The sequence below is a fragment of the Theileria parva genome, chromosome 1 (genome assembly GCF_000165365.1).
Source record: "Theileria parva strain Muguga chromosome 1, complete sequence, whole genome shotgun sequence".
Lineage (NCBI taxonomy): Eukaryota > Apicomplexa > Aconoidasida > Piroplasmida > Theileriidae > Theileria > Theileria parva.
Genome location: NC_007344.1, coordinates 592953 through 605449, shown reverse-complemented (window position 1 = coordinate 605449; position 12497 = coordinate 592953). Strand labels below are relative to the sequence as shown.

Genomic DNA, 12497 nt, shown 5'->3' with positions numbered 1-12497 from the left:
TATGTGTTAGTTACTACCTATTATTTAGTACTATACCTATTATTTAGTACTATACCTATTATTTAGTACTATACCTATTATTTAGTACTATACCTATTATTTAGTACTATACCTATTATTTAGTACTATACCTATTATTTAGTACTATACCTATTATTTAGTACTATACCTATTATTTAGTACTATACCTATTATTTAGTACTATACCCATTATTTAGTACTATACCTATTATTTAGTACTATACCTATTATTTAGTACTATACCTATTATTTAGTACTATACCTATTATTTAGTACTATACCTATTATTTAGTACTATACCCATTATTTAGTACTATACCTATTATTTAGTACTATACCTATTATTTACTACTATACCCATTATTTACTGTGTTAATATGTTATTTACTGTGTTGTATGTGTTAGTTGTATGGATGGGGTCGTGTGGAATCTTTAAATTATTTAATTTTCATAATTTCTTCGAATATTAATAAAGTAATAAAATAATAAATTTGTTTGGATAAAATATTAGTGAGGATGCCTAAGGAGTTGAAGGAGTTGAAGGATTACTTGAGTGTCTTGAAGAGGCCGGATGCTAGGTCTGTAGTGGTTTATAAGAAAAAGTCCAAGGGAGGTCTTTTAAGTACAAAGTTTAAGGTTAGATGCTCGAGGTATCTTTATACCTTTTCCGTACCGAACCAAGTCAAGGCCGCCAAAGTTGAAGCCACCATCCCAAGCCACCTCGAAAAAAAAGTCATCACCAATAAAAAAAATTAAACCCCTCAATATACTCATTATCATATTCATTATTATTATATTATTATTATTATATTATAATATTATGTATTGTGTAGTTTGAGATTGGTGAGATTAGATTTGGTGGATCAGAATTTATCCTTGAGGGAGCGTAATTTGTTCATTGTGGATTCTTCGGAATTCTCATTGAGTGATTTCATCAACTCCTCAACACGAAGAAAAGGATTATACAATTTCTCCTACAGTAATTACTGTGTAAAGGGGTAAATTTACTTCTTGAAGAGTTGATGGTACGGTTGGTAATCCTTTGGAAATGGTCTCCTTAGCCCAGTCTAACTTCCTTAGTACCACGTCACTCGGGTCCACTGTATACGCAAATCTAAACACAAATCACTATAGTATTAATTATAGTAAAGTAGCTCCCTCTCCCTTATATTAGCTCCCTCTAGGGGTATATAAAAGATAGCTCCCTCTAGGGGTATATAATTCTAGGTATATAGTTAATTTAGCTCCCTCTAGGGGTATATAGTTAAGTATATGAGTACAGTAGTATAGTGGTGGGTACTGTAGATTTTTGAGTGTGTATTCGTGTCCGCAGTATAAGAGAGTGTGTTCAGGGAGAGATTTAACGGATTTAACAATTTCTAACATTGACTTGGCATTCCCCTCAAAAAATCTACCACACCCACACACAAACAATGTGTCACCTGTACACAATATTATATAGTCAATATACTCAGTGATAATATACTAAGTAATATATAATAAATAATAGAGTAGTTGGGACCTGAGAAAAGTAAAGGTTGTAGATTGGGATTAGTGGGATGATAAATGTAGTACATAATATGTCCCATAGTATGGCATGACGCCTTTAAACATTCAATCACCAAACTTCCTAATCACATGTTAATCAGTAAACTAATTAAATAGTGTAAAGAATACCGAATGGGATGGTTTGTTGGTGTTTAACGGGTAGAGTAACACCGGGCGTGTCTTCATAACTGGAACCAACAACTTGTATATCAGGCACTAACTTCTTTATACCATTGTTCCCTCCTACAATTGTATACATAGTAAATAGTACAGTGGATAGTATGGATCTACTATGAATGCCAAAGTCAAGCGGGAATTGGCCCGGATAGTAGTAGGGTGGGGGACCGCCAAGGGGAGCTTAATTATACTATTACTATACTACAGTTTATTATAATATTAACACTACAGCAAGTCAATATAGTGGAGTGGATAGTACGGATCTACTATGAACTCCAAAGTCAAGCGACAATTGGCCCGGATAGTAGTGAGGCGGGGGACCTAACTAATTAACAAATAAATTAAAGCTAAATTAGCACTAAAATAATGATAAATTAGGGGTAAATTAGTACTAAGTTAGGGGTAAATTAGGGGTAAATTAGGGGTAAATTAGTACTAAGTTAGGGGTAAATTAGTGGTAAAGGGGTAGAATAAAGGTTTAGGGGTAAAGAGGAGTATTGGGAGTATAGTAGTGGTTACCTGAGTGATCCCAGTGTTTATGAGTGCATAGAGCAAGTTTTAGTGTTAAATTATTCTCTTTTGAGACGTTGTAAACCTTTTCATACTCCACAGGATCGACACACAACGCATTAGAACTCGCCGGATCCTTCAATATGTACGAATAATTATCCTGCAACACCGGCACTATCAACACCTCACCCACAGCTTTCTACAACATTCCTCAAACTTAATTGTATAGTCAAGGGTATAGTCAAGGGTATAGTAAATTGTGTAGCCAAGGGTATACTAAATTGTGTAGTCAAATGTGTAGTCAAGGGTATAGTCAAGGGTATAGTAAATTAAGTGTGGGAATAGTGTAAAATTACGTTGAGTGAGGAATTGTGTGAGAGAGAGTTTGGGGTAAAAAACTTAAATTTTGAGGAATTTGTCATTTTAAGTTTGTTTAATAAATTTACATAATTTAGTGTTCGGAATTGGTGATTTCGGCTAAAGTTAAGATGTGAGAGTGAGAAATTAAAGCGTGAATAAACTTTTACACAAAAGCTAATTAACGCATAATTTATCCACAAATTCATCAGAAAATATTATGTGAAATTGATAATGGAGTAATTTGTTTGTGGTATTTTCTAGCCCAAAGTTCATAATTTAAAGTAAATTTTACGTAACTTATTATAACTTAATTTTAACGTAAATTAATGTGTAAATTGGTTAATTTTGATGGATTTAAGTCCCCACACCTACACATTAGAAAACAACATCACATCAATTTTTTAACACTAAAATTAACTCCTACACAATCAATCAATTCACACATCACAATTAACTTATTCATACACTTAATTTTTCCATCACAATTTTTATCTTTTATCGTAACTTTTATCACAATTTTTATTGTAATTTTAAATTTGTATTGTAATTTGAATTCTTAAGTTTAGCCTGGATAATTGTTAAAAATGTGTGTTTGGGAGTGTTAGACGATGGAATTGGGCGGGGGATTCATATCAAATTTAAAGGCCAATAACTTCCTAGGCTTCATAGACCTCAAATACGTAATCCCCAACTAATAATTACCCAATTAACTATATAAATAATTGTATAAATAATTGTATAAATAATTGTAAAATAACGTGAATATATGTTTAGGGCGTTGTGATAGTGTCTTTGACGCAGTTATTGTTTGGTGTGGGTCTTTATTGCACGCTTCATTATTTACACCCGAGCCTCATCGGGGTCGCCTGGTTCCTACTACTCCTACACTTCATCACAGGATCCCTAGGGTATTCTCTTACCCATCCAGTTAACTAATTATTAACATTGTTAACTTAGTTACTGAGTGAATCAATTGATGGTGTAGATTGATCTCGACGTTGACTCGGAACTTTGTATTATATTTGATGTATTTGATATTGTTTGTGTTTTCGTTAGTTGTGGTCTCAATGGTCGCACTCGACATGGCAGAACTCGTACACTTCTTCCCCAAAGCACCCGAATTACACGTAACCCTCGACACACTTATACTATTTACCTCCCTAATTAGTATAATTAGTATAGTTAATTAGTATAATTAGTATAGTTAATTAGTATAATTAGTATAGTTAATTAGTATAATTAGTATAGTTAATTAGTATAGTTAATTAGTATAATTAGTATAGTAAATTGGTATAATTGGTATAGTAAATTGGTATAATTGGTATAGTAAATTGGTATAATTGGTATAGTAAATTAGTACAATTTGATTGTGTAGAACTTGACGTTATTGGGGTTGACGGGGCCGTTTGTGACAAGATTTAAGGTCCCAAATGCGTCAGTGTTGTTTCCATTCAACTTTTTCAAACTTCCCAACGATACCACTGGCGTTTTACCTCAATTACAACACCCAGACACCTTAATTCATCCAGACACCTTACTTCATCCTCACAGTTTAGTACATCCCGACAGTTTAGCAAATCCTGAGAGTTTGGTAAACCCAGACACTTTGGTGGTAACTAAATTCACCGTGACGAACATTGACCAACACGATCACAAACATTGCAATAAACTTAATACTAAAATTGGTGATGATAGATTTGATGATGATTTGAGTGGCGTATTGGATAACTTTGACGACGCTGATGATTTAAATAGTTTAAGAAATGCCCTCAAACAAAGGCTTCAAAATAAGAACTCGGGTGATACTACTGGTGATACTACTGGTGATACTACTGGTAATACTGACGGTACGGCTAATTACAACGCCTATGATAATCCTGACGGTAAAGTTGCTGCTAAGGATGTCAACTCCGGTAACACCGCTAATAGTGTTAATAACACTCCCAATAGTGTAGATAACACCGCTAATAGTAGTGATAACACTTCTAATAGTGTTAATAATAAGAAATCGGGAGATGATAGTTTTTATGATCATTTGCCGTTTATGCCGCATCCGGGTGAGACTGAGGGTGAGTCTGAGGAAGTATCGAAGGATGAATTCCCGCCTGAAACCAACGACTTAACACCCGAAGGGAAATCCGAAGTCGTCGTACTATACAAATTACAAAAACGATGTAATCACACACATAGTTTATAGTTGTGTAGTTAAGTGGTATAGTTACATACTTGAGTATATAATTAAGTATATAGTTGATTATGTTTATAGCGTTTAAGTTTGCGGCGTCTGCGGTGATATCGTTGTTTGTGATGTTTTATGTGTATTCATTTTGGGTTGCGCTGTCGTTTGGCGTCAGCAAGTGCTCAACCATGCATGAATTCTCCGTACAACCCGATCAATTCCCACCATTAATCGATTAATCTCTCACACTACACATTTCTATTATACACTATTTCTATTATACACTATTTCTATTATACACTATTTCTATTATACACTATTTCTATTATACACTATACAATTTGTGTATACTAGTGAGAGTACCAGAGTGTACATGTAATATCTATAGTATATAATGGGTCATAAAGCAATACTCAGGAATATATACATTTAAGCTTAATTGTGGAATTGGATGTATTACAGTATCCATAGTGAAGGTAGTAGAGAAATAATACTGTAAGTATAATATTCAGAGGTTAACAGGGTAAGTATATTACACCACACCGTGTCTGGGTTTGGTGTCTAAGTGTTCCAATTGTCAAGTAGTAACATATTCTCAAGGATTACTCCAGTGTACTGTTAAAATGACACAGCAGCAAATTACTAAAGTTAGACTAAGAGTAAATTATGTATTTGTAATCTTATTCAACATTTATCTAAGTTCACTACCAAATATACCAAAGATACCAAAGATATAAAAGATATAAAAGTGATAAAAAATTAGGTGAGATAATTGAGTGGATTTTTCTTTTTCGCTTGTACCATTGCTATTCCTTCCACAAAATCTTCGTGATCCAACTCCGTAGCTCCTCTCCTCAACGCCACCATTCCAGCCTCTATACATACCGCCTGCACATCCAATTATATAACAATTATTAACAATTATTAACAATTATATAACAATAGTGTGAGTAAATGGTAAGAGTAGATAATACTTTAAGTTGTGCTCCGTTGAAGTTTTCGGTGGATCTGGACAGTTCCATGTAATTTGTATCCTTGTGCACATTCATCTTTCTCGAATGTATCTGCAATATGTGCGCTCTAGCCTCTGTAACACTCAATTTCAACACTTTCAACACTATTTACTACTATTTAACACTATTTACTACTATTTAATAGTATTTACTACTATTTAACACTATTTACTACTATTTAACACTATTTACTACTATTTAATAGTATTTACTACTATTTAACACTATTTACTACTATTTAATAGTATTTACTAATATTTAATAGTATTTACAACTAATTACATGGGAAACTGTGTAGTTATTACCTTCGTTGGGATGTGGTAGTTCGATTTTGCGGTCAAGTCTGCCGGATCTGAGTAGTGCGGGATCCAGAGTGTAAGGTCTGTTAGTGGCAGCAATAACTTTAACTTTATCGTCAGTACTGAACCCGTCAAGTTGGTTCAACAGCTCCAACATCGTCCTCTGCACCTCACGATCGCCACTCAACTCACTGTCAAATCTCTTCGTACCAATCGCATCTATCTCATCTACACAATATTTTACACATTTCTACACATTTACACATTCTTACACACTAATTTCAGTATTTTACACATTTACACATTTTTACACACTAATTTCAGTATTTTACACACTTTAAAGTGTTAGATAACTAAGTGAGTGTTACCTATGAAAATGATGGTGGGTGCTTTTTCTTTGGCAAGATTGAAGGCGTCTCGGACCATTTTAGCGCCGTCGCCAATGAACATTTGCACCAACTGCGGCCCCGCAAGCTTCAAAAACGTGGCCTTCGTCTGTAAAATTGAGTTTATCAACATGAATCTTAGTAATGTTAAAAATAGTAATAGTAATAGTATTAGTATTAGTATTAGGAATAGTATTAGTAGTGTGAGTAATAGTGTAAAAATTACCTGAGCTGCGCAAGCTCTGGCTAGAAGAGTTTTACCGGTTCCAGGAGGTCCATGCATTAGTATTCCTACACACAATTTGTGCCAAGTGTTAACAGAGAAATAAGGTAAACTATGTGTAACAGTGGGTAAAATTACCTTTGGGTGGCTTTATGCCGATTTTCTCAAACTTCTCCTTATGCGTTATTGGTAACACTATATCACACAATTAACCTCTTTAACTGCTGCTAATATTTAACTACTGTTAACTACGTTAATACTGTAAAATAGTGTAAAATAGTGTAAGATAGTTGGATAGTGTGGATGATACCAATGGCTTCGATGAGTTCTTGTATTTGTTTATCGAGACCTCCGATGTCGGAGTAGTCTTCGGTTGGTTTTTCGCAGACTTCCATGGCCTTGACGCGGTTATCATACTCAGGCGGTAACTTGTCCAGGACCAAGTAACTGTCCTTATTCACGCCCACCAACTCGCCAGGCTTCAACTCCGTATGCGGTATCAAACCAATCACAGGCAAATATATCGTCTAAATCACAGGATTTTACGGTAAAATAAGGGTAAAATAACACTAAATACGGGTAAAATATGGGTAAAATATAGCTAAATTATGACTATTTTACGCCTAAAATAGGCCTAAATAAAGGTAAAATAAGACTAATTAAGGTAAAATTAAGGGTAAAATAGGCCAAAACAAAGCTAATATAAGTGTAAAGTAAGGATAATTAAGGGGTAAATGAGGGGTAAGAAGGTGTTGTATACTTGTCTGGTTGAGGTTTTGATGACGAGTGATTTGCCTTTGGGTTTAGATTCGATGTTTTGTGCGGATCCGTATTCCTCTTCATATTCCTCGTCCATATCCAACAACTACAACATTATACACAAATATTATAAACCCGTGACAACTGAAAATATTAATGTTTTCTCAGCACAAATGTAATCACGGGTTAACAAAAATAACTGAGTAAAATGAGTAAAGGGGAACCTCTACAACATTGGCTACGAGGTAGGGCAGTTGTTTGTTTAATTGTATTTTTTCTAAGTTATCTTTGATTCGTTCTTGGATCATTTTCTGTTGCGATTTAAGTCTCGTGTGTTCGCTCTTGAGAATCTTCACCTCTGCGTCGATCATATTAATCCTCGCCCTTACGTCCGCGTCACTTAACACACAAACCTCTGATAAATCTATCGAATCCTCTGTAGTACTCATTTTTATCCAAATTTTTATCCAAATTTTTAACAAATTCCACAAATTATCCAAAAATCCAAATTATTCCAAAATTCAACAATTTTACTCAATTTATTCATTAAAATTATGTAAACGATTTTTGGAATCTTGGATAATTTAATTATTAGTAAAAATAAAGGAACCAGTTGAGGCACTATAACAACTCCTCTTTTCTACACATTTTAAAATTTTATTAATAAAATTTATATTAATTTATTATTATATTATTATTTTTAATATTTTTACAGAATTTTATGAAATTTTAACAATTTTTCAAAAATTCCCAAATCACCCAAATTTCCCCCAAATAATCCAAAATCCCCCTCAAAATCCCCAAAATTCCCCTCTCTACTCTTAAATAATGAAGAGATAAAGTGTTGAAATGGATGTAAAGTGTGAATCTTTGGATTGGATTCGTTGTATGAATTCGCAGTTGAAGTCGCCTGGCGCTTACATTTCCACTCGCTTGGAATCTGTTTCATTAGAACAGCTCCAGCGTGAGTTCTCATCACTTCTACTCACAAGTCAATCACACGGCTCAACACTTCTGTCCACGGCCTTCTCAAATGCCACAGGGCATAATGATAATCTGAAGAAGATTATCATGTCAATGTGGCCTCTAAAGGACAAAGTTACCTCCTCCTACGAATCTTTAAAGTGTATTAGAGATAAGAATACACAAATACTCGCCAGTGTGAACTCTTTGTTACACAGGTTAACTGTGGTACTATATAGTAAAAAAGCGTTAAGTAAGCTAATTCTCAGTAAAAGGTTATTTCACACACTTTGTACAGAATTGCTACACACTTTCAAATCTCTCAATGTTGACAACGTAGGAGTAAGTAATACCGTTGACAGTGTTACAAATAGTGTAGGAGTAAGTAATAGTGTAGGAGTTGACGAGTGTGTCGTGAGTGTGGTGGTTAGGATGATAGAGTTGGTGAGTAAGAATGTGTATAGGTTGAATAGTATGATACATAATATTGAGGGATATAACTTAGAATCCAGCTGGTTAATATTACAATTTGCACCTAAAGAATTGGATAGAGTGCTTCAACTGGTTGAGGAATTTAAATCATATGACGGGAAACTGAGGGAATTAGTTCCAAATTATACAATTTCAGATGATTTTGAAAGTTGTTTACAATATGTTATTCATCATTTTTCAATCGCAGGTAACTTACCATACTACTGGAGATATACCAAGTACTATTTATATAGTATATTATATAGTTAGGAGTAGTGAGGGTGTTACCCAGGCACAGTTAAGCACATACTGTAGCACTGTGTACACAGATAATTTAGAGTTAATTATAATTTTCTGATTCTCAACAATGATTAATTGAGTGATTTGAGTTAAAACTAGTTTAAAAAAAATTTTTCGAATTTTGGCCAAATGGTCTGGACCCAAAAGTGACATTTGGGTTTCGAAAAATGAAAATTTTTCGACTATTTAGAAAATTAAATTAATTAATTCCAAATCATTCCAATTGATGTTTTAGTAATCAAACTACTTAAATTTAAGAAAAAAAGTTAGTTTTAACTATAGAAAATTTGGGTTCTTTATGAATCCTCAGGTTCACTTTAGCTGTTATTATACAGTTTTATTTATCTATTAGAGAGAAAAATTTCTACTAATTGCCCTTAATTAACAATAATTTAACTTAAATATCTCTAAATTTAGTTAATTTAAGTTAAATAAACTAAAATTCTAACCTAATAAATGTTACAACCTCCCCTTAAAATTAACAAAATAAACATAAAATTCCCTAATTATATACCTTAAATACTCTTAAAACTCTTTAAAATATATCTACAATTCTATATATTTATCATACTTTATAGTTATTATGTGCTTGACTTGGCCCTGGTAACCCATACCCGTAAACCTATTTACACCCATAACTATGCCATTAATACACATCCAGTTAGTACTAATAATGTTTTTAGATTATGTCAATTTGGAAGCTGAGTTATGTGTTAAAAAACTGGAGGAAGATGTGCGATCAGTGCGAAAATCACTTGTGACCCTGACTGAACTATGTTCCAGCGTAGCGTTTACAAGATTATACAAACTTTACACTGAGTTGAATGAGTTGAACACGATCATCAACAGTGACGGCGTTGACAGAGTAAGAATTAGAGCTGAAATTAACAAGTTTTTATCAGCACTTACCTATACCATCAGAGGCTTCACACTACTCAACTCTGATCTCACTCCTCTGCTACACATTTTCAATGATACCTTCCTAATTCCCTTTTCCAACTCCTTTAATACTCTTACCATTACTACTTTCAATAGTGTCACAAATGTTAATAATGTCAACAGTGTCACTAATGTTAATAGTGTCGACAGTGTCAGTAGTGTTAATGTAGTTAACAGTGTTAGTAAGGTTAATAGTGTAAATAGTGTTGGTAGTGTGGAAATGTTGCATGAGGAAGCGGGTACATTTAGTGGTTTTGTGGATAGAGTGGAGAAAGTGATATTTACGGAGAGTGTGTTAATGCAATTTCTGGACGAGTTATCGGAGTTAATTGGTGATGAGAATTTCAAGAGTTTATGTATTCTACGGCCTGTGGCACTTTGGATTTTTACCATAATTGAAGACTCATTTTCACACATTTTCTCACCCATAGACCCGGATTACCGGGTAAACTACTCATCATTCGAACGCCTTCTCACGATAATTGAGTGTAAATCCGACTCAACACTGTGTAACTTATTCAAGTGGCGTGCCAGTGCATTACCTTACTCATATTCTACCAGATTCTGCGTTAATGTTATTACCAATAATTTTCTCGATAATGTTATTTCTACCGTTAATTCCGAACTACACAAATATCATGAACTTGGGAATCTACAAACTTACCACATCAAACCACACACCAACTCCAACTCCAACACAGATACAACGCAAACGGAGATGTGTGATGGGGGAGTGAGATCATTTTTTCTAACATCAAGTCTGGTGGTGTATGGGCAGATGATAGAACTGTTTAGTGTTCAAATGTTTAATCACATGTTTGGCCAGCATTTGAAGACCTTTAGTGATGTCGTTAAGTTATATCTCAACCACATTGAGTCATTTATTATTCACATGGAGATGAATAATAACACAGACTCCAGCGCTAGAAGCTCTGTTCTAGATTATCACAGTGGTAAATCTGTTACGCACAGTGCTTCAGGATTAGATGGCGGATTTCTGTGGCCTTCAGGATTATCCTTTGCATATTCTGCCTATGTGCTTCATGATATTATTCAAATTTTAAACTCACTCACTATTTCCGATTTGACCCACTGTAAATTCAACAATTTGTCTGGCGAACGATTCAATGAGTTTTCTGGTGAAAAATCCAACAATTTGTCTGGTGAAAAATCCAACAATTTGTCTGGTGAAAAATCCAACAATTTGTCTGGTGAAAAATTTAATGAGTTTTCTGGTGAAAAATTTAATGAGTTTTCTGGTGAAGTTCGGTTTCACGGATTTGGCGCAGTCTCAATACTAATCCTCAAAACATGTTTAATTCCACTTAAATTATATATAAATAGAAAGAATATTAAGGATTTGAGTACTCTGTGGGATCACACAGTCCGACAAGGATCGCCTGAGTTTGACTGTGATAAAGAGTTGTATCCTGATGAACTGTGTGGTGAAGAGTTGGGTGATAAAGAGTTGTGTGAAGTCAGGAGATTACTAAAGTTTACAGTAAAGGGAATGTTATTACTGATAGAATTTATTAATAATATTAATGATCACATCAACTTCATTAAAGACAAACTCGTATCCCCTGTAGTTAACAGTAGCATTTGCTAGTTATTACCAGTGTTACAGTAGTAGATAATACAGTAGTAATAATGTTGTAGTGTCAATATATTGTGAGTTCGTTGTATAGTAGTTCAAAATGCAGTTTACAATTCATACAATCACTAGCCTCAAAATTCAGATCCTCAAACACACAAGTTACCACACATAGACACACTAGTCAATACTATATTCACACAGTAGCATAGTCACACAGTAGTATATTCAAACAGTAGTATAGTCAGATAGTATTTAAGAGTATAGTTGGTATATTGGTGATGAAAATTTGTAGGATTGTGAAGTGAGTGACTATGTGAAGTTTTTAGTGGCGCCACTGTGTTCATTTCATGAATTTACACGCGAAATACTCTCCCAAGTACTAATTAACCCATTAATAATGTGTAGGAAGTGGTGAAAGATATAATGGTGAAGACTGTTCAGCTGGTTTCATCAGATTACATTTCACACGTATGTTCATAAATATTATTGTGGTTTAGATTAAAGCGCTTGTAAGTTCTGTGGAAACGTTAAACTCGTCGCTGACGAATCCGAAACACATTTCTCTTAGTGAATACTCAGAGAGTTTCCTAATCGTAGACATTGAAATGTTAAAGAAACAAATATCTAGAGTAATAAAAAATATTATAATGTTTTTTAGGATATTGAAGAGTTTTATCAAACGTGTAAACATAAATTTAATGTCCAAAAATCAGACTGTAACTCACTTGAACTATTGTTACAATTTAACTAAT

General features: G+C 33.9%; 5 protein-coding genes across 5 annotated transcripts; 3 read left to right on the top strand and 2 right to left on the bottom strand.

Moving 5' to 3' along the window:
* The first annotated feature begins 473 nt into the window (after positions 1 to 473).
* Positions 474 to 800, top strand: RPL38 (Ribosomal L38e family protein). The gene has a single exon (XM_760727.2). It carries the CDS (start codon positions 538 to 540, stop codon positions 775 to 777), a length of 240 nt encoding a protein of 79 aa, XP_765820.1. The 5' UTR covers positions 474 to 537; the 3' UTR covers positions 778 to 800.
* Positions 684 to 2953, bottom strand: hagh (hydroxyacylglutathione hydrolase). Its single transcript, XM_760726.2, has 7 exons — positions 2613 to 2953; positions 2266 to 2455; positions 1699 to 1812; positions 1544 to 1651; positions 1322 to 1463; positions 1030 to 1135; positions 684 to 995 (listed from the first exon to the last, which is right to left on the bottom strand). Exons 1-7 carry the CDS (start codon positions 2820 to 2822, stop codon positions 885 to 887), a joined length of 981 nt encoding a protein of 326 aa, XP_765819.2. The 5' UTR covers positions 2823 to 2953; the 3' UTR covers positions 684 to 884.
* TpMuguga_01g00291 (uncharacterized protein) lies at positions 2889 to 5050 on the top strand. Its single transcript, XM_760725.2, has 5 exons — positions 2889 to 3296; positions 3391 to 3524; positions 3602 to 3743; positions 3992 to 4790; positions 4883 to 5050. The coding sequence occupies exons 1-5, from the start codon at positions 3225 to 3227 to the stop codon at positions 5032 to 5034; spliced, it is 1299 nt and encodes a 432-aa protein (XP_765818.2). The 5' UTR covers positions 2889 to 3224; the 3' UTR covers positions 5035 to 5050.
* Positions 5051 to 5538: 488 nt separating this feature from the next.
* Positions 5539 to 8193, bottom strand: RPT5A (26S proteasome regulatory subunit 6A-like protein). Its single transcript, XM_760724.2, has 9 exons — positions 7700 to 8193; positions 7477 to 7581; positions 7027 to 7243; positions 6855 to 6911; positions 6720 to 6784; positions 6476 to 6602; positions 6114 to 6335; positions 5770 to 5882; positions 5539 to 5683 (listed from the first exon to the last, which is right to left on the bottom strand). Exons 1-9 carry the CDS (start codon positions 7922 to 7924, stop codon positions 5555 to 5557), a joined length of 1260 nt encoding a protein of 419 aa, XP_765817.1. The 5' UTR covers positions 7925 to 8193; the 3' UTR covers positions 5539 to 5554.
* TpMuguga_01g00289 (uncharacterized protein) lies at positions 8169 to 12496 on the top strand (the record flags this gene model as incomplete). Its single annotated transcript, XM_061304969.1, has 7 exons — positions 8169 to 9117; positions 9893 to 11724; positions 11808 to 11903; positions 12038 to 12121; positions 12151 to 12213; positions 12243 to 12374; positions 12404 to 12496. The coding sequence occupies exons 1-7, from the start codon at positions 8325 to 8327 to the stop codon at positions 12494 to 12496; spliced, it is 3093 nt and encodes a 1030-aa protein (XP_061161545.1). The 5' UTR covers positions 8169 to 8324.
* Between the last annotated feature and the right edge of the window lies 1 nt (position 12497).

What these genes read in the sequence shown, in the direction of transcription:
- RPT5A (XM_760724.2), bottom strand. Translation starts at nt 7,924, where the DNA reads ATGAGTACTACAGAGGATTCGATAGATTTATCAGAGGTTTGTGTGTTA. An exon ending in TCGTAGCCAATGTTGTAGAG is followed by an intron (nt 7,582 to 7,699) that starts GTTCCCCTTTAC and finishes ATAATGTTGTAG; the next exon opens with TTGTTGGATATGGACGAGGA. An exon ending in ACTACCACATCCCAACGAAG is followed by an intron (nt 5,883 to 6,113) that starts GTAATAACTACA and finishes TGAGTGTTACAG; the next exon opens with AGGCTAGAGCGCACATATTG.
- TpMuguga_01g00291 (XM_760725.2), top strand. Translation starts at nt 3,225, where the DNA reads ATGGAATTGGGCGGGGGATTCATATCAAATTTAAAGGCCAATAACTTC. An exon ending in GCTTCATAGACCTCAAATAC is followed by an intron (nt 3,297 to 3,390) that starts GTAATCCCCAAC and finishes ATATATGTTTAG; the next exon opens with GGCGTTGTGATAGTGTCTTT. An exon ending in TTCATCACAGGATCCCTAGG is followed by an intron (nt 3,525 to 3,601) that starts GTATTCTCTTAC and finishes TTGATGGTGTAG; the next exon opens with ATTGATCTCGACGTTGACTC.
- hagh (XM_760726.2), bottom strand. Translation starts at nt 2,822, where the DNA reads ATGAATTTGTGGATAAATTATGCGTTAATTAGCTTTTGTGTAAAAGTT. An exon ending in CACACAATTCCTCACTCAAC is followed by an intron (nt 2,456 to 2,612) that starts GTAATTTTACAC and finishes GGAATGTTGTAG; the next exon opens with AAAGCTGTGGGTGAGGTGTT. An exon ending in TACCATCAACTCTTCAAGAA is followed by an intron (nt 996 to 1,029) that starts GTAAATTTACCC and finishes TAATTACTGTAG; the next exon opens with GAGAAATTGTATAATCCTTT.
- RPL38 (XM_760727.2), top strand. Translation starts at nt 538, where the DNA reads ATGCCTAAGGAGTTGAAGGAGTTGAAGGATTACTTGAGTGTCTTGAAG.